Consider the following 19,526-nt stretch of genomic DNA (forward strand, 5'->3'; position numbering starts at 1 on the left):
TGATAGAGGTATGCTAAATTATGAGGGGTGTAGATTGGGTAAATGCAAGCTGGCTTTTTCCACTGAGGTTGGTGGGACTACAACCAGAGGTCAAGGGTTAAGGGTGAAAGGTGAAAAGTTGAAGGGAAATGTGAGGGGAAACCTCTTCACTCAGAGGGTGGTGAGAGTGTGGAACAAGTGGTGCGTGTGAGCTCGATTCCAGCGTTTAAGAGAAGTTTGGATACGTACACGGATGGGACGGCTCTGGTCTCAGTGCAGGTCGATGGGAGTGGGCAGTTTAAGTGGTTCGGCATGGATTAGATGGGCCAAAGGGCCTATTTCTGTGCTGTTCTTTTTAAATGACTGTATGATTCTACAGCCTCTGTCCGAAACATCAACCGTTTGTTCCTCTCCATAGATGCTGCCTGACCTGCTGAGTTCCTCTGGCATTTTGTGAGAATTGTTTGAGATTTCCAGCATCTGCATAACCCCTGTATTTGGGATATTTTATGGCTTGTCTAGTGGGATATTGTGCACAGGAGGGTGGAATATTTTGTGAGGAGGATTAAACTCAGTAACACACCGTGGGATGTTACATAGTTCAAAGTAAATTCAGATGAATGGGGGGTGACCTCATTGAAACCTATTGCATGGTGAAAGGCCTTGACAGAGTGGATGTGGAGAGGATGTTTCCTAAGGTGGGGAGTCTAAGGCCAGAGAACACAGCCTCAGAATAGAGGGGCAACCTCTTAGAACAGAGATGAGGAGGAATTTCTTCAGCCAGAGAGTGGTGAATCTGTGGAATTCATTGTTACAGGTGTCTGTGGAGGCTAAGACTTTATGTATATTTAAGGCAGAGGTTGATAAATTCTTGATTAGTCAGGGCATGAAGGGATGCCGGGAGAAAACCGGATAATGGGGCTGAGAGGAGAAATGGAATGAACAGGCCTGATGGGCCAAATGGCCTAATTCTGCACTTATATCTTATGGTCTAGATATATTATCAATGCTTATATATATATCACCCTGTTTAACCCTAAGATTCATTTTCTTGTGGGCATACTCTATAAATCCAATAACCATTATAGAATCAACAGAGAAGAAAACCAGTGCACAAAGGAGAACAAACTGCAAATACATAAAAAAAGTAAAATAATAATAATAATAATAATAATAATAAACAGGCAATAAATATCAAGAATATAATTGCAAGATTGCACCAGTGAACCACGGAGATGTACTGCGGACGACACACCTGTACATACAGAAACACCCAGTGGATATTGTACACAGGAGAGTTGCATCTGTAACATATGGTGAATTCTACCGTAGATATCAGGAACTGCCTCACCTGTGGAGATCATCTGTTCTCAGTACCAGAAAACTACAGTGAAATCCAGTCATAGAACATAGAGAGTGCAGCCCATGTTGTGAGAACCTTTTAACCTACTCCAAGATCAATCGAGTCCTTCCCTCCTACATAACCCTGCATTTTTCTATCATCCATGTGGCTATCTGGGAGATTCTCCTACGCTCCAGGGAATAAAGTCCTAACCTATTCAACCTTTCTCTGTAACTCAGTTTCTCAAGTCCTTTCTCCAATCACCTTAAAATTGTGCCTCCCTCAAGAAGCAATGTGGGAAAAGCCTCTGGCTGTCAAGTCTGTCTAGGCCACTTATCATCTTGTACACCTCTATCAAATCACTTCTAATCCTCCTTTGCTCCAAAGAGAAAAGACCCAGCTCGTTCAACCCCGCCTCATATGACCCGTTCTCTAATCCAGGCTGCCTCATATTGGGCAGTGAGGAAATGTCCATAAATTGGGAGATTAGAGGGAGGAGATGCCTAGAATAGCAAAGAGATGCTCAGCCTCGCATGAAGAGACCTTGAAGGTTAACCTGCAGGTTGAGTCAGTGGTAAGGAAGGCAAATGTAATGTCAGCATTCATTTCAAGAGGACTAGAATATAACAGCTAGGATGGAATATTGAGACTTTATAAAGCACTGGAGAGGCCTCACTTCGAGTATTGTGAACAGTTTAAGGCCCCTTATGTAAGAAAGGACGTGCTGACATTGGAGAGGGTCCAAAGGGGGTTCACAAAAATGATTCCAAGATTGAAAGGCTTGTCATATGAGAAGCATTTGTTGGCTCTACACACTGGAATTCAGAAGAATGAAGGGTGACCTCATTAAAACCTATTGAACGTTGAAAGGCCTTGATAGAGTGGATATAGAATAGGCATCCATTAGTCTCAAGACCACAAATTTGCGCCTTGGAGAGTTGAAGCCACCAATGTTGTCCAAGGGAAGGGCAAGGGCCGATACAGCTTGGCACCGGTTTCGTCGCAGAGCGATGTGTGGTTCAGTGCCTTGCCCAAGGACACAAAACGCTGCGTTAGCTGAGGCTCGAACTAGCGACCTTCAGGTCACTCGACTAACGCCTTAACCACTTGGCCACGCTCCAACAGTGTGTATATGGACAGGATGTTTCCTATAGTGGGGGTGGGGGGAGGAGTCTAGGAGACAGCCTCAGAACAGAGTTGAGGAGGAATTTCCTAAACCAGAGAGTGGTGAATCTGTGGAATTTGTTGCCACGGGCAGCTGTGCAGGCCATGTCATTGGGTATATGTAAGGTGCAGGTGGATAGATTCTAGATTGGTCAGGGCATGAAGGGATATGGGAAGAAGGCATAAGATTGAGGCTGAGAGGGAAAATGGATACACCATAGACTCGATGGGCCAAATGGCCTAATTCTGCTCCTATATCTCATGGTCATATGCTTTTTTTTATTCTGGATTAACACTGCCCAAGACTATTGGGGTATATTAGCCCTGCCTACAGATATTTCACATTAGCCAGCAGATTACCATATCAATGGTAAATTTGCACCAAACTTAAACCCAACTGCTGGAGTGGGAACTCTGTTGCCCCTCCTCCCATGGTTCCCTCTTCTCTGCTGCCAGATTCCTCCTTCTTCAGCCCTTTACCTTTTCTACATAACACCCGCCTACAGGATTGGTGGGGGGGGGGGGGGGCGCTGGAGATATGTCTCTACCAAAGGAGGTGTAAGTCTCTCCTTCCCTCCACTAGCCTGCAGGTCACCCTTGGGCAAGGTGTGGCACACCCCCACCAAATCAGGGTCACGTGAAGCCAGGGGGGCGCAGGTAGTGGATGGTCGAACGAGCAGATCACAAGTCCTGGTTATACGACCACTGACGCCAGGCAGACAATCTCTGAAGAGTATTGATAATGGCTGAGGGTCACCCGTCTTGTAAAGACACTGCCCAGAAGAAGGCAATGGCAAACCATTTCTGTAGAAAAATTTGCCAAGAACAATGCCATAGAAAGACCATGATTGCCCATGTCATACGACGTGGCACATAATAATAATGATGACGACGAAGACAATGATGATGATGGCTCCACCTATCCACCTTGCCTCTCAGCTGGGATCACCTATCACCTGTTTAGCTTGTACTCCTTCCCCTCTCCCCCTCCCCATCACCTCATTTTAGCTTGCTCCCCCTTCTTTTCCAGCCCTGGTAAGGGGTCTCAGCCCGAAATGTCAATTCTTTATCCATCTCCATAGGGATCAGGGGTTCCCAGCCTGGGGTCCACAGACCCCTTGCTTAATGGCATGGGTGGGAACCCCTGCTGGTCAGATAGCACCTGACCTGCTGAGTTCCTCCAGCATTTTGAGTGTGTAACTCCTTGACCTTCAGTGTTTTGATGCCAGCAACTTAAAGCACTTGAGTGAATTAACTGAACAGAGATTAATTTCCAATTTGGAGGCACTGGGTTTATTTCCCTGCCGATGATTCCACCTACTCACCTTACCTCTCACCTGGAAGCACATTCCACTGTAATCATACCCCTTTCCTGCACCTCATTCACCTCTAATTATAAAGCAGGCACTCTCTGCTCGCAATGTCCGAGATCCCTACAATTCAGTGGACTGCCATCTAAAATTAACCTTGGCCCATGGCTGAGGGGTAGGGTTGGACTGTGGTAGACCTGACACTGTGTCTGAATCAAAACCCTTAGGGTCTTAGGTTCAGTAGCAGATGGCATGTGAACCATCAAGAGATCAGTTAGCCTCAGTACCACTGGGAGAGCGAGTGGGTGGACAGGTAGGAACTGATGGCATGTGTCCGCACACCCAGGCGCTTCCTGAGAATCACAACGCAGATCTCCTGTGTTGACCTAACTATATTCAGCGACTCTATAAGGTTCAGACGCCCTCCCTGGTTAAATCGGACAAATACGCAGAAGGTCCCACGGCATTCTGGTAAACCAGAACCAGCTTTAATATCTCCTGCATATGTTGTGAAATTTGTTGACTTTGGTGAAGCTGTACATTGTAATAAATAATAATAGAAAAAAATTGTGAGTTACATGAAATACATATTCAAGAGTTAAATTAAATAAGTAATGTAAAAGTATAAATAATAAAGTAGTGAGTTATTGTTCATGGATTCAATGTCCATTCAGAAATTGGATGGTAGAGGGGAAGAAGCTGTTCCTGAATCGCTGAGTGTGTGCCTTCAGGCTTCTGTACCTCCTCCCTGATGGTAGCAATGGGAACAAGTCATGACCTGTGTGGTGGGGTTCTTAATGATGGACGCCACCTTTTTGAGGCATGGCTCCTTGGAGATGTCCAGGATACTACAGAGACTAGTGCCCATGATGGATCTGACTAAGTTTACAACTCCCTGCAACTTATTTTGACCCTATGCAGTACCCTGGTCCACCCCACCTCATATCAGACAATGATGGAGCCAGTTAGAATGGAAATGTCACTCCACTCTTCAAGAAGGGAGAGAGGCAGAAGAAAGGAAACTATGGGCCAGTTAATCTGACATCAGTGGTTGGGAAGATGTTGGAGTCGATTATTAAGGATGAAGTCTTAGGGTACTTGGAGGCACAATAAAATAGGCCATAGTCAGCAGGGTTTCCTCAAGGGAAATTCTTGCCTGATGAATCTGTTGGTATTCTTTGAAGAAGTAACAAGCTGGATAGACAAAGGAGAATCAGTAGATGTTGCATACTTGGCTTTTCAGAAGACATTTGTCAAGGTGCCACACATGAGGCTGTTTACGGGAAAGATTCTAGCATGGATAAAGCAGTGGATGATTGGCAGGAGATAAAGAGTGGGAATGAAGGGAGCCGTCTCTGACTGTTTTCCAGTGACTGGTAGTGTTCCACAGGGGTCTGTGTTGGGACCGATTCTTCTTACATTATATGTCAGTGGTTCAGATGATGGACTTGATGGCTTTGTTGTAAAATTTTCAGACGATATGAAGATAGGTGGAGGGGCAGGTAGTGTTGAGGAAATAGCCAGATTAGGAGAATGGGCAAAGAAATGGCAGATGGAGTACAGTGTCAGGAAGTGTGTGGTCACGCACTTTAGTAGAAGAAATTAAAGGATTGACTATCTTCTAAATGGAAAGAAAATACAAAAAACTGAGGTGCAAAGGGACGTGGGAGTCCTTATGCAGGATTCCCTAAAGGTTAAATTGCAGTTTGAGTCTGTAGTAAGGAAGACAAATGCAATGGTGGCATTCATTTCAAGAGGACTAGAATATAAAAGCAAGGGTGTAATGTTGAAACTTTACAAAGCACTGGTGAGGCCTCACTTGGAGTATTGCGAGCAAGTTTGGGCCCCCTCTCTTAGGAAGGATGTGCTGAAACTGGAGACGATTCAAAGGAGGTTTACGAAAACGATTCTAGGATTGAATGTCTTGCCATATGAAAAGAGTTTGATGGCTCTGGGCCTGTATTCACTAGAATTCAGAAGAATGAGGGGTGACCTTATTGAAAGCTACTGAATGGTGAAAAGCCTTGATAGAGTGGATGTGGAGAGGATGTTTCCTATGGTGGGAGAGTCTAAATCCAGAGGACACAGCTTCAGAATAGAGGTGCATCCTTTTAGATCAGAGATGAGGAGAAATTTCTTTAGCCAGAGGATGGTGAAATCTGTGGAATTCTTTGCCACAGGCAGCTGTGGAAGCCAAGTCTTTGTATATATTTTAGGTAGAGGTTGATATATTCTTGATTGGTCAGAGCATAAAGGGGTACAGGAAAAAGGCATGAGGTTGGAGCTGAGCGGAAAATTGGATCGGCTATTATGAAATGGCCGAGATGGCTCGATGGGCCAAATGGCCTGATTATGCTCCTATATCTTTTGGTCTTATGACCTAAAAGATTGTTTTTTAGATATATAAAGAGTAAAAGAGAGGCAAAATTGGTTTAAAGGTAGATGAGTCACCTGAGCCAGGTGGATTTCACCCCAGGGTGTTGAAAAGACAAAGCTGTAGAGATGTGGAGGCATTAGTAATGACCAAGTTCAAATTTAATTATCATTCAACCATATATGACTATATGAATGTAGCTAAATGAAATGGCATTCCTGTGGGGCCAAGATGCAAATCATAGTACCAATAGTTTAACACAACACAAGGCACATATATAACACATATAAGATAGCAGTAACCATGCAACCCCACACAAAAAATAAATGCATCGCCCACATCCTTGAGTGACATGTTCTGTAAATTGACGGTATTGTGTGTTATTGGTAAGAACAAGCAGTTTTCAGCAGTCCGCAGACAAGTGTATGGATGCCTGCTATCCAGCTCGTCTTCCACAGAGCAAATACTGGAGAGCAGCATCAACGGATGGGACCTGCCCTCTATCCAGCATGGATGCCGCGATATACTGCTGCCAGCATCGCCAGCGACTGGGCTTGTATACACTGGAATTTAGAAGGATGAGAGGGGATCTGATTGAAACATATAAGATTATTAAGGGATTGGGCACACTGGAGGCAGGAAGCATGTTCCCACTGATGGGTGAGTCCAGAACTAGAGGCCACAGTTTAAGAATAAGGGGTAGGCCATTTAGAACAGAGATGCGGAAAAACCTTTTCACCCAGAGAGTGGTGGATATGTGGCATGCTCTGCCCCAGAAGGCAGTGGAGTCCAAGTCTCTGGATGCATTCAAGAGAGAGTTAGATAGAGCTCATATAGATAGCGGGGTCAAGAGATATGGGGAGAGGGCAGGAACGGGGTACTGATAGTGGATGATCAGCCATGATCACAGTGAATGGTGGTGCTGGCTAGAAGGGCCGAATGGCCTATTCCTGCACCTACTGTCTATTGAGTCTCATGGATGGCTGCAACAGGCAAGCCCACAGCTTGAGGCCTAATCCTCACTATAACCAATGCCACATTGAGGCGGTATTTTACATTACCAATGTCCAACTGAGTCGTACAATCGCTAGGGAAACATCCAAGCCAACCTCTAGCTGTTAGACTGCACACTGCCTTTCTGGACTGACTCTAATACCTTTCTGTCACAGGATCGGCACCAAGTCCAGCTTCTGCCAACAAGTAGCTCACTGATGGGGTAGACCTGCAGTACTTGTTCTTCATGTCCAGCAATGTCTTGTGATTAAAAAAAAAGATGTTTAAAAAAGACGAAAGCACCTTTGGTTGTCCCTAGGGAGGCTGCTGTGTCCAAATGTGCTGCCATCTTACCGGAAGTCTGAAAGAATCATTTAACAAGAATCACTAGATACTGGAATGGTTTTAGAGGGCTGGAAAATTGCAAAGGTCACTCCACTCTTTAAGAAGGGAGGAAAGCAGAAGAAAGGAAATGACTTCAGTGATTGGGAAGCTGAAGGATGAGGTTAAAGGTGAGGTTTCAGGGTACTTGCAGGTACGTGCAAAAGTCGGCTGAAATCAGGCTCCAAGGTTTAGGATCAAAAGAGGCAGCAGAGAGTTGGTGCTATCCAGATCCATCATGGGAACTGGCCTCTCCCCATTCTCGAAAGGAGATACCTCAAGGAGGCATCAACCATCATGAATCACCTCTGCCACCCAGGACATGTCCTCTTCTCCTTGCTACCTTCAGAGGGAAGGCCCAGGAGCATGAAGACATCAGAAATATTGATCATGTACACGGCAACTGTCCCTGTCCACACCAGTTTGCATTCCATCTATCTCACTAACCACTCTGTTAACGTGCCTCAAAGCAATCGTTCTGCTCCTGCACTCCTTTCAACTATTCTATCCAGTCTACCCCACTGGTCTTCATTCTTGCTTCCAAACAATATCACATTACACTTCACTGTGTCCCCCACAGGACCTACATTGAAAAGCCGAGTGGACATGGAGATGGTTCCAGCAGTGCACTAGTCTGGGACCAGAGGGCACAGCCTCAGGATAGAAGGACACCCCTTTAGAACAGAGCTGAGGGGGAATTTCTTAGGCCAGAGGGTGGTGAATCTGTGGAATTCATTGCCAGAGATGGCTGTGGAGGTCAAGTCACTAGGTATAGTTAAAGCAGGGTTCTTTTCCACTCTCCCTTTCTCTTTTATCCAATCTTTACCTGTCATTGTTTTCACTCTATCTCTCTTTCCCTCTCCTTATCTCTCTCTTTATCTCTCTCTATATCTCTCTCTATCTATTGCACTCTCTATCTCTTTCTATCCCTCTCTCCATCTCCCTCTCTCCCACCCTCTCCCTTGATTAGGTTCTTGATTAGTCAGGGTGTCTAATAAGTCTCAATAGTGGATACAACTTTTACAAGTCTATGGGGCTGAGAGAATAGTAAGTCAGCCATGGTTGAACAGTGAACAGACTCGATGGGCTGAATGGTTAAATTCTGCTCCTATGTCTCATAGTCTTATACTTCATAAAGTTAAGTTACACACAAAGTTCAACGTAAGTAACTCCTTAACATCTGATTGTCTTAGCCTCACTTCACGTTGTTACATTACGATTACCAACGGTTTTATCTCTGGAAGCTTAAACTGGTTAAAGATTTTTGAGAAGACCAAGCAAGACGTGTGAGATGATCAAGGACTGGTTGCGACTGGAGAGAGAAAGTCCATCCCATCCTCACCGCCCTCCTCCCACCGACACGGCCCCCCCCCACCCCGAGAAAGCAGCATAAAGAGTTGCATGCTCAACTGGGAGCCACGCAAGTCTTACCAAGGGACAGGCTGGTTCTTTACGAGCAGTCCTTGAAGGAAGTCCCACTCTACGCTAACACATTTCAGTTCATTGTTGTATTGGGTTGCCATCTTTAACATTCAGCCACCTTCCCAGAGTCACCTGGCTTTACAGCATCCCTACAGGGCTTTTGATTGGCTGGCTTCTTGAGTTTTCCTTGACCTCCTAAAAGAGGGGTGAAAGAAGAAAATAAAGTTGGATTTTACACAACACCGTGCTTATTACATAGTCCTTCTTTATAGTCTAATGTCTTCCACTGCAGAAGTTATCTGACCGTAAAAGCTTTGACAAAGTGGGACATAATCTCAGGATCGTTGCTTTGGCTGGCTAGTGTCACACATGCTAGAAAGATCCCAGTCACAATCCTCATTCTGAGGTGAGATGGTTCATGTTGGAAGTTACATTTGATTGGCCTCCTCTAGGTAGTGAAGGGATTAGAGAGTTAAAGAAAGTAGGGAATGGTGAGGCAGTGGGTGTTGTGGGAAAATGCAGAGAAGCATTCCATGTAGACCATGGAAGAGTAGAGCACCGAAACAGGCCCTTTTGTTGTGCTGAATCAGCCAAAAAGTAGATAAAAAACACTCCAAAAATGAATCCCTCCTACCTACACAATTACCCTCCAGCTTCCTTACATCCATGTGCCTACCTAAAAGCCCCTGATGTATTTGCCTCTCCCACCATACCAGGCAGTGCATTCCAAGCATCCACCACTCTCTGAGTGAAAAAAACTTACCGCCCACATCCCTTTTGAACCAACTCCCTCTCACCTTCCTTGCATTCCCTCTGGACATTTCTACCCTTGGAAACAGATACCCTCTGTCTACTCTATCTGTGCCCCTCATAATCTTATAAGCCTCTATCAGATCTCCTCTCAGACTCCACCTCTCCAGAGAAAACAAGCCAAGTTTGTCCAACCCCTCATGTTAGCACATGCTTCTCTGTGGAATGTCCTCCATTTTCTCAATTGGAGAACTGGCTCCTGGGAAAAAAAACACCAGAATAGCCCAGGTTTACCTTTATGGGTCCTCACAGGCTAATTTCCGAATCATTGGCTGATCAGGTAAACTATTGGCAGAAGGAATCCAAAAGTCACAATTCCACTGAAAAAAAAATCCAGGGGCACGTAAACCAGGACTTGAAGAGGAAGCAAAGACTCAGCAGAAGTCTGAGGAGTGTTGCTTTAGAAGTAAAGCAGGCAGACATTGCCTATAGATGTCCCACTATGGCCAACAGGAGAAGCAAAGCATTGTGGGTTGCAGTTGTCACGGAAATGGCTATGGACTAGTCAATACCACCACCCCCGCTTACAAGATGGAACAGGTGAAGAATGTGCCTCGTTTAAAGAGCAATGCAGATGGATAATATGCTTCCTCATGAGAGGAAATAAAATAGTCTTCAGTCGATGGCAGGTCTCTGGTCCAGTTCTGTCAAATTTTCTAAAATATTAAGTAAGTGAGTGAGAACCCAGGTTTCCAAATTTAAAATTCATCTTACCCAACTTATTTCTGTGCCTCTTAATCTGGATGTACTGTGTGGCATTTCTACAATTCAGTGATGACATTTATGATGAGTTTTCCACTGCAGCAGCATTGCCTTCAACTCAATCCCTCACTTCCTAACCTTGGTGTGGAAGGTAGGGAGAGGGAGATGGAGATAGAGAGGGAGGGAGAGAGAGAGGGAGAGAGAGAGGGAGAGAGGGAGAGAGGGAGGGAGAGAGAGAGAGAGGGAGAGAGAGAGAGAGAGAGGGAGAGGGAGAGGGAGAGGGGGAGAGAGAGAGAGAGAGAGAGATAGAGGGGAAGGAAGGGAGGGAGAGAGAGAGAGAGGGGGAGAGAGAGAGGGAAGAGAGGGGGAGAGAGAGGGAGTGGGAGGGAGAGAGAGGGAAGGGAGAGGGTGGGAGAGAGGGAGATGGAGAGAGGGATAGAAAGAGATAGAGAGTGCAATAGATAGAGAGAGATATAGAGAGAGATAAAGAGAGAGATAAGGAGAGGGAAAGAGAGATAGAGTGAAAACAATGACAGGTAAAGATTGGATAAAAGAGAAAGGGAGAGTGGAAAAGACAGAGAAAATGATAGAAAGAACAATAGAAAGAAGAAGAATGTGAAAGTGAAAGGAGAGAGAAAAAGAAATAAAACGAAAGTACAGAAAGAGAGAGAAAGAGGAAATAACAAGAAATAGAGAGAAGAGAGGAGAGCAGAGGACAGAGACCCAGGTTCAATACTGACCTCGGGAACTGTCGTATGGTGTTCGTGTTTTCTACTTCTCACTGCCTGGGCATCCTGGGGGTTCCAGTTTCCCCTCAAAGGTGAGCAGATCAGTAAGCAAATTGGCAGTTATAAATGACCATCAGTGTGTGAGATCTGGGCAAAATGCTGAGAATGTGGGAAGAAAAGAAAGGATTTGCATAGGGTCGTTCTAAACAGGTGGCTGATGGTTAGCAGAGGGGTCTGGTTTCCTGCATCCCTCTTTGAGTCCATGAGAGGGAAGGAAGGATCTGGTGGGGGCAGAAGGAAAGAAGGGAGGAGGAAAGCTGTGGAGAAATAAAATACCTCTCCAGAGAATACACGCTATTTATCCAAGATTCAAAATCTAGATGGCTTAATGTCATTTCCAGTGCACAGGGGTAAAGGGGAACGAAATAATTGTTACTCTGGATCCGATGTAGCACAAAAGACAAAATAAGATAAAGAACACAATAATATAAAAAACAATAAATATAAGATAGCTTATAAATACATAGCTTTATTTATTTATTGAGATCCAGTGAGGAATAGGCTCTTACAGCCCTTTGAACCATGCCACCCAGCAACTCCTCCCCTGATTTAATCCTACCCTAATCATGGGACAATTTACAATGACCAATTAACCTTCCAACTGGTAAGCATCAATGAGCCAAAGCCTCAACTCTCCACTCCAACACTGGCCCACTCACACAATGACCAATCCACTTAAACCTAACACATTTTTATTGTTCTTTGCCAGGTGCCTAATTATGTGCAATCCAATCTCTCTTTGGGACTTTGGTGCGCGAAATGTGCCAACTGCCCCGCTTGCTTCTTTTAAACTCTCTCTCCCTCCAAGCAGTCTCATGCCTCCTCGGGACCGTGGCACGCAAAATGCGCTGACTGCCCCAGCTCACTTCTTCCTAACTACTGCAGCGCAGTTTCCGTACCACGCAGTGATGCAGCATTAGGACGCTCCCTACTGTGCATCTGTAGGAGGCTGTGCATATTGACGTGCCTCGTCCAGCTCTCTTCAGCCTCCCCAGAAAGCAGAGAACTTGGTGAGCTTTTCCGACCATGACTAATTCACAGCAGGCTCTCAAGATGAAACAAAGAGGCTGTGAGCTGCAGCACAAGTGAGCTGGTTGTGGTGCTGTTATGGGTTTGGAGCTGGTGAGGAACATTAGCTCCTTCTTTCCTGGGTTGATGCTGACAGGGCCTTTCTGTTCCCAGATGGACAATCTCAATGAAGAGTCCCGAGTTTGTTCGGCAGCACACTCATTCCTCACTGGCTTTGTACAGCCACAAATACACGTCCTACCTTCCCCTCCAGAGTGTAATTACCTAAACGAGCAGACAGAATCAGATTCAACACATACAAACAAGCTGGAGGAACTCAGCAGGCCGGGCAGCATCCGTCGAAATGAGCAGTCAACGTTTCGGTCCGAGACCCTTCGTCAGGACTTGAAGGGTCTCGGCCCGAAACATTGACTTGCTTGTTTCAACAGATGCTGCCCGACCTGCTGAGTTCCTTCAGCTTGTTTGTACGTGTTTGATTTGACCACAGCATCTGCAGTGTACTTTGTGTTTAGAATCAGATTCAGGTTTAATACCATCAGCGTGTATCATGAAATTTGTTCTCTTTGCGGCAACAGTACAATGCCATACATAATAATAGAGAGAAAATACGAATTACAGCAGGTATATATATTTTTTCACCCCCCCCCCCCACCCAGGACATGTCCTCTTTTCACTGTTACGATCAGGGAGGAGGTACAGGAGCCTGAAGGCACACACTCAGTGATTCAGGAACAGCTTCTTCCCCTCTGCCATCTGACTCCTAAATGGACATTGAACCCATGAACACTACCTCACTGTCTTTTTTAATATATATTATTTCTGTTTTTGCACTATTTTTAATCTAGTCAATACACACACATATATATACTTACTGTAATTGAATAACTTACTTTTTTTCTATATTTATTATGTGTTGCATTGAACTGCTGCCACTAAGTTAACAAATTTCATGACACATGCCGATGATAATGAACCTGATTCTGATTCTAAACAGTTAACTTAAATAAGTAGTGCCAAAATAGAAATAAACAAGTAGTGAGGTAGTGTTCATGGGTTCAATGTCCATTCAGAAATCGGATGGCAGAGGGGAAAAAGCTGTTCCTGAATCACTGAGTGTGTGTCTTCAGGCTTCTGTACCTCCTCCCTGATGGTAGCAATGAGTCCTGGGTGATGGGGGTCCTTAATGATGGACGCCATCTTTTTGAGGCATCGCTCCCTGAGATGTTCTGGATACTATGGAGGCTGGGTGGCCTTGATGGAGCTGACAAAGTTTACAAATCTCCACAGATTACTTCGATCCTGTGCCGTGTACACCCCACCCCCATTCCAGACAGTGTTGCAGCCAATTAGAATGCTCTCCATGGTACATCTGTAGGAATCAGTCAATCAGCAGGCCCCACTCTTGCCCCTGAGGCAGGGGATCCAGCCTCATATTTCGAGCACAGAGAGCCAGCGCTCCCCAGTGCTGCGTGAGTACAGTCAGAAATGGCACCTTTCACAAGGGAAATTAAACCAGAGGCTGGGCATGTCCTCTTGGGGGACATTAAATATCAGAGGAGTCCGCTGGGAACTATGACTGTCCCGGGTGTCAGTTTAAACACTGGATTATCAAAATCACCTTTATTTCCACTGACATATTACATGGAATTTGTTGTTTTGCAGCGGCAAGATGGTGGAATACATGAAAACTACGATTTACAAAGAAATATTTAAAAAAGAGAGAGCAAAAAGTGGATAATGTTCATTGTGATCAGAAATCTGATGGTGGAAGGGAGAAAGCTGTCCCTAAACATAGTGTATTTGTCTTCAGGCTCCTGTACTTCCCCCTTGATGGTAGCAACGAGAAGAGGGGATGTCTTGAGTGGTGGGGGTCCTTAACGATGGATGCCGCCTTTGGGCTGCAAGGGCCACTTATCGTGCTGTATCTCTAAATAAATTTTAAAAATTAAAAACTCACACCCAGGAACTCTCCATAAATGTTAGTACTTTCTCAGGGAACCCTGATATAAATACTAACACACTGCTGCTAACTCCTTTGCAGTGGCAGCTCGCTGAGATAGTGACTCACTGTAAACGGAAGATCAGGAGCACCAGGGCAGTTCCCTGGTGTGTGTCCGTATTAATGAGGACTCCCAAAGGTATTTCTGTATATAAGAACACATTCACTTAGTCTAGACAAGAGAAAATCTGCAGATGCTGGAAATCCAACACACACACACACACACACACACACACACACACACACACACACACACACACACACACACACACACACACACACACACACACACACACACACACACACACACACACACACACACACACACACACAACTCAGCAGGCCAGGCAGCGTCTATGGAAGAAAGTACAGTCAATCCTGCCAAAGGGTTTCAGCCCGAAATGTTGACTGCAATTTATTCACATAGCCTCCCCAGCATCCAGCATATCTTCAGGAGCAGTGCCTCAGAAGGGCAGTGTCCATCATTAAGGACCCCCACCTCCCGGGACATGCCCTCTTCTCATTGTTACTGTCGGGAAGGAGTTACAGGAGCCTGAAGGTACACACTCAACGATTCAGGAATAGCTTCTTCCCCTCTGCCATCCAATTTCTGAGTGGACATTGAGTGTCGTTAATAATTCATTTCACATTCGATGTTGGGAGACTAGTGTCCATGAGGGATCTGGCTGAGTTGACGCCCCTGTTTCCGATTCTCTGTGCACTGGGACAGAACGGCCACATAGTGGTTAGCAGGATGGGACAGCCAACCCAGGTTCAACTCGGGCCGCTGCCGGTAAGGAGTTTGTACGTTCTCCCCGTGACCTCCCTCCGGGTGCTCCGGCTCCCTCCCACTGTCCAAAGACACACCGGTCAGTAGGCTAATCGGTCATTGGAGATCGTCCCATGATTAGGCTCAGATTAAATCTGGGGGTTGCTGGGCAGCGCTGCTCGAAGATCCACGCTGTATTGCAAAGAATAAAAATAAATCATAAAAGAATTGGTCCCTCTGTACGAAGCTCCCCATGGAAAGTTCCTAACGAATTCTGGAATAACTGTGAGCCTTCTTTCCCGTCCAGAAACACGGACAGTCACCGTGTCTGTATTGGGTAGAAGTCAGTTGTACAGACACAGTTTTATAAATGATATCTCCTGTAATCCAGTGTCAAGTCTGAGCTGGTAGCACTGTGAGCTGAGCCTCACTGAACTAGCCTGCCGCAGGCAACTATCAGGCAGCTCATCTCTAATATCACAAGGCTCGAAAATCCAATTACTCCAAGCGGCTAATCTCGCCGCGGTATCAGTCACCTCTGCGCCCTCCCTCTCTCGAGGCGCGGGAAACTCTGCTGAGCAAACACCCCAGCGCCGCGTAACACCAAACGCGCCAGCACTACCCTGGGGTCCAGGATTCAAAGCAGCTCTAAATTATCAAGGGAGGGCAATTCTGAGGTAAGTTAGCAACTAGGGCCTAGAGTTCTGAATGACTACCTAGAGGCAGATACCAACAAGTAATAAAATAAGTCATAGAGTCATAGAAAAGTACAGCAGAGAAGCAGGCCCTTCGGCCCATCTAGTCTGTGCTGAACCATTAAACTGCTTAGTCCCATTAACCTGCACTGGACCATAGACTTCTATACCTCTACTATCCAAACTTCTTTTAAACATTGAAATCGAGGTCACAAGCACTAGCTCCACACTCTCACATCCCTCTAAGTGAAGAAGTTTCTCCCTCACATTCCCCTTAAACTATTCACCTTTCACCCTTCACCCATGACCTCTGATTGTCATCCCACCCAACCGCAGTGGAGAAAGCCTGCTTGCATTCACCCTGTCTACACCCCTCATAATTTTCTACACCTCGAACAAATCTCCCCTAAGTCGTCCATGTTCCAAGGAATAAAGTCCTAACCTATTCCATCTTTTCTTTGTACTCAGGTTCTCCAGTCCCAGCAACATTCTTGTAAATTTTCTCTGCACTCTTTCAACCTTATTTCCCCCTTTCCTGGAGTTAGGTGACCAAAACTGCACACAACACTCCAAACCAGGCCTCACCAATGTCTTATACAAATTCGATATAATGCCCCACCTTCTGTATTCAGTTAATCTGCGCAAGTCCGGAGTGGCTGGTGAGGCCTGGTTGGAACCGCTCACAGCATCCGGGAGGAGGGGCGCTGAGCAGTACAACCGCGGCCCGATAAGGAAGGAAAGCAATAGCAGTGGCTCCACTTTCAGATCCGGCAGGGTTTTCACGTCCCTATCGTGAACATCTCCGTCGCTCACAACTTGGACACAGCAGCTGCCCTCGAACACACAACACAACTGCACAAATCTAACTGTCGTCGTTGGAAACAATGGACAACCAACCAATCAATTTGGCACAACATTGTTTGCCGACAGGACTGCACCTGTTCCTGAGCTGGACCGCTCTATGTTCGATGGTCTATGGACCATGGACCACAGAACACTCACAAATTTCTATAGATGTACCATGGGGAGCATTCTAACTGGCTGCATCACTGTCTGGTATGGTGGGAGTGGGGGCCGGTGCTATTGCATAGGATCGAAGTAAGCTGCAGAGAGTTGTAAACTCAGTCAGCTCCATCATGGACACCAGCCTCCTGGACATCTTACATAGAACATAGAATAGTACAGCTCATTACAGGCCCTTCGGCCCACAATGTCGTGCCAAATTCCCATATAACCCCCCCACCTTAAGTTCCTCCATATACCTGTCTAGTAGTCTCTTAAACTTCACTAGTGTAACTGCCTCCACCACTGACTCAAGCAGTGCATTCCACGCACCAACCACTTTCTGAGTGAAAAACCCTCCTCTAATATCCCCCTTGAACTTCCCTCCCCTTACCTTAAAGCCATGTCCTCTTGTACTGAGCAGTGGTGCCATGGGGAAGAGGCGCTGGCTGTCCACTCTGTCTATTCCTCTTAATATCTTGTACACAGAGTTGTTATCTTCTTGTTATCTTCAAGGAGCATTGCCTCAAAAAGGTGGCGTCCATTATTGAGGACCACCATCAACCAGGTCATGCCTTATTCTCATTGCTACCATCAGGAAGGAGGTACAGGAGCCTGAAGTCACAAACTTAACGATTCAGGAACAGCTTCTTCCCCTCTGCCGTCCAATTCCTGAATGGACATGAACACCACCTCACTACTTTTTTTTATTTCTATTTTTGAACTACATACTTAATTTAACTATTTTATATATACTTACTGTAATTCACATTTTTTCCTCTACTATTATATATTGCTTTGGACTGCTGCCATAAATATAACAAATTTCACAACTTATGCCAGTGAGAACAAACCTGCCTCTGATTCTTCCCATCTTTTTCTTTAGTTTCTTTGCAATCTGGACATCGCAGGGAAGGCCGGAATCTATTGCCTGTCCTGATCTTTACAGTACAGCTGTAAGATCAGGGTTCAGTTACTGCCACTGTCCATGAGGAGTTTGCAGGCTCTCCCCACGACCACGTGGGTTTCCTCCAGGTGCTCTGGTTTCCTCCCACAGTCCAAAAAGATGGATGCGTTAGGGTCAGCGAGCTGACTGCGCGCTATGTTGGTGTCAGAAGCATGACTGCACCCCACGCACCCACACGTCTTCAGACCGTGTCGGTTGTTGATGCAAATGATGCATTTCATTGTAAGTTTTGATGCATGACAAATGAAATTAATCTTTATCGATGATGATGTGACGTCCTTAGATACAGAAACGGAATTAGGCCATTTGGCCCGTCAAGTCTACTCCGCCATTACATCATGGCCGATCCATGTTCCCTCTCAGTCCCAGGCTCCCTCCCCATATCCCGTCGTGCCCTTCATGCTCTGCCAGACAACAGTGCAGAATGTGCAGGCTGCTACCCTACAGCTACAGATTATCTTTCCTTCTTTAATATTAATGTTTCTGACATCTCAATGTGGCCAGCCCCGTGGTGCGTTCTGCTCCAGGGCTTGTCGAGGCTTGTCACCTCACTCCTCAGACAAAGGTGAGAAGCCATGCATTCCTTCCCTTTGGTAGTGGAGACTGGGTTATTGAAGCAGGCTTAACTCTCTCCAAATGAAGGGCCGTGATGATGCTTCTCGGCCTGAAACGTCGACTGTTTACTCTTCTCCATAGATGCTGCCTGACCTGCCGAGTTCCTCCTGCATTTTGTGTGGGTTTTTCTCTCCAAACGTACAGTCCTCTCTCAGAGCCTCCCAGTTGAGTGCAAACCGACCCCCGCCCCCCGTCCCACCAATCAGCCCCTTTGGTTGTTTCCTGGAGCCAGAGTTCTGGGCCTTCCACTGAGGTCTGGCTCTCCACACACCCTGAGGGAACTAACTATATGATGGGCTGGATTCTTGTGGAACAGTTGGTGTCAGGATGGGCCAAATCTTATCCAGCTCAGGGAGATTTTCTTCTGGATCTTCTATTCTTAGGTTACATCTGAGCCACTGTGTGAGGAGCAGTTCTTTCTGCAGATACGGATGGGTTGGTTATGGAAAAACATTAAGACCTCAGAGTGAGTCAGGTTAGGGAAGGTCATGTTCAGATTAAAGAAAGTGATGGTTGGGTCAGAATCGGTTTTGTCTGGTCAATATAGGTCACAGTCAGGTCAAGATAGGTGATGATCAGGTCAGGATCTGTCATGGTTAGGTCAAGTAGGTCATGATCAGATTGGGGTAAATTGTGGTCAGGTCAGGATAGGTTGAGGACAGGTCAGGAAGGTCATGGTCAGGTCAGGATAGGTTGTGGATGGGTCAGAAGGGTCGAGGTCAGGCTTAAGAAAGTCATGGTTGGGTCAGGATAGGTTGTGGTCAGGTCAGGATAGGTTGTGGACAGGTCAGAAAGGTCATGGTCAGGTCAGGATAGGTTGTGGACGGGTCAGAAAGGTCATGGTCAGGTCAGGATAGGTCATCGCCAGGTCAGGATCTGTCATGGTTAGGTCAGGATAGGTTGTGGACAGGTCAGGATAGGTTGTGGACAGGTCAGAAAGGTCATGGTCAGGTCAGGATAGGTTGTGGACGGGTCAGAAAGGTCATGGTCAGGTCAGGATAGGTTGTGGATGGGTCAGAAGGGTCGAGGTCAGGCTTAAGAAAGTCATGGTTGGGTCAGGATAGGTTGTGGTCAGGTCGAAATAAAAACCAAAAATTGCTGGAAGAATTCAGCAGGTCAGTCAGTATCTGTACGGAAAGAAAAACACTAGCAACGTTTTGGGTTAGTGACCCTGTTCTAATGAGA

At 46.0% G+C, this 19,526-nt stretch overlaps 1 protein-coding gene across 1 annotated transcript in view; it reads right to left on the minus strand.

Moving 5' to 3' along the window:
* Nucleotides 1-19,526, minus strand: part of LOC132389351 (neuronal PAS domain-containing protein 1-like) — a 210,767-nt gene that overhangs the window by 184,273 nt on the left and 6,968 nt on the right. The window contains exon 2 of the mRNA XM_059961864.1: nucleotides 8,975-9,160. Coding sequence (XP_059817847.1) covers nucleotides 8,975-9,075 — 101 coding nt within the window. The 5' untranslated portion in view covers nucleotides 9,076-9,160. The remainder of the gene's footprint in view (nucleotides 1-8,974; nucleotides 9,161-19,526) is intronic.

This window comes from Hypanus sabinus, unplaced genomic scaffold (assembly GCF_030144855.1).
Source record: "Hypanus sabinus isolate sHypSab1 unplaced genomic scaffold, sHypSab1.hap1 scaffold_543, whole genome shotgun sequence".
NCBI classification, from domain to species: Eukaryota; Metazoa; Chordata; class Chondrichthyes; order Myliobatiformes; family Dasyatidae; genus Hypanus; species Hypanus sabinus.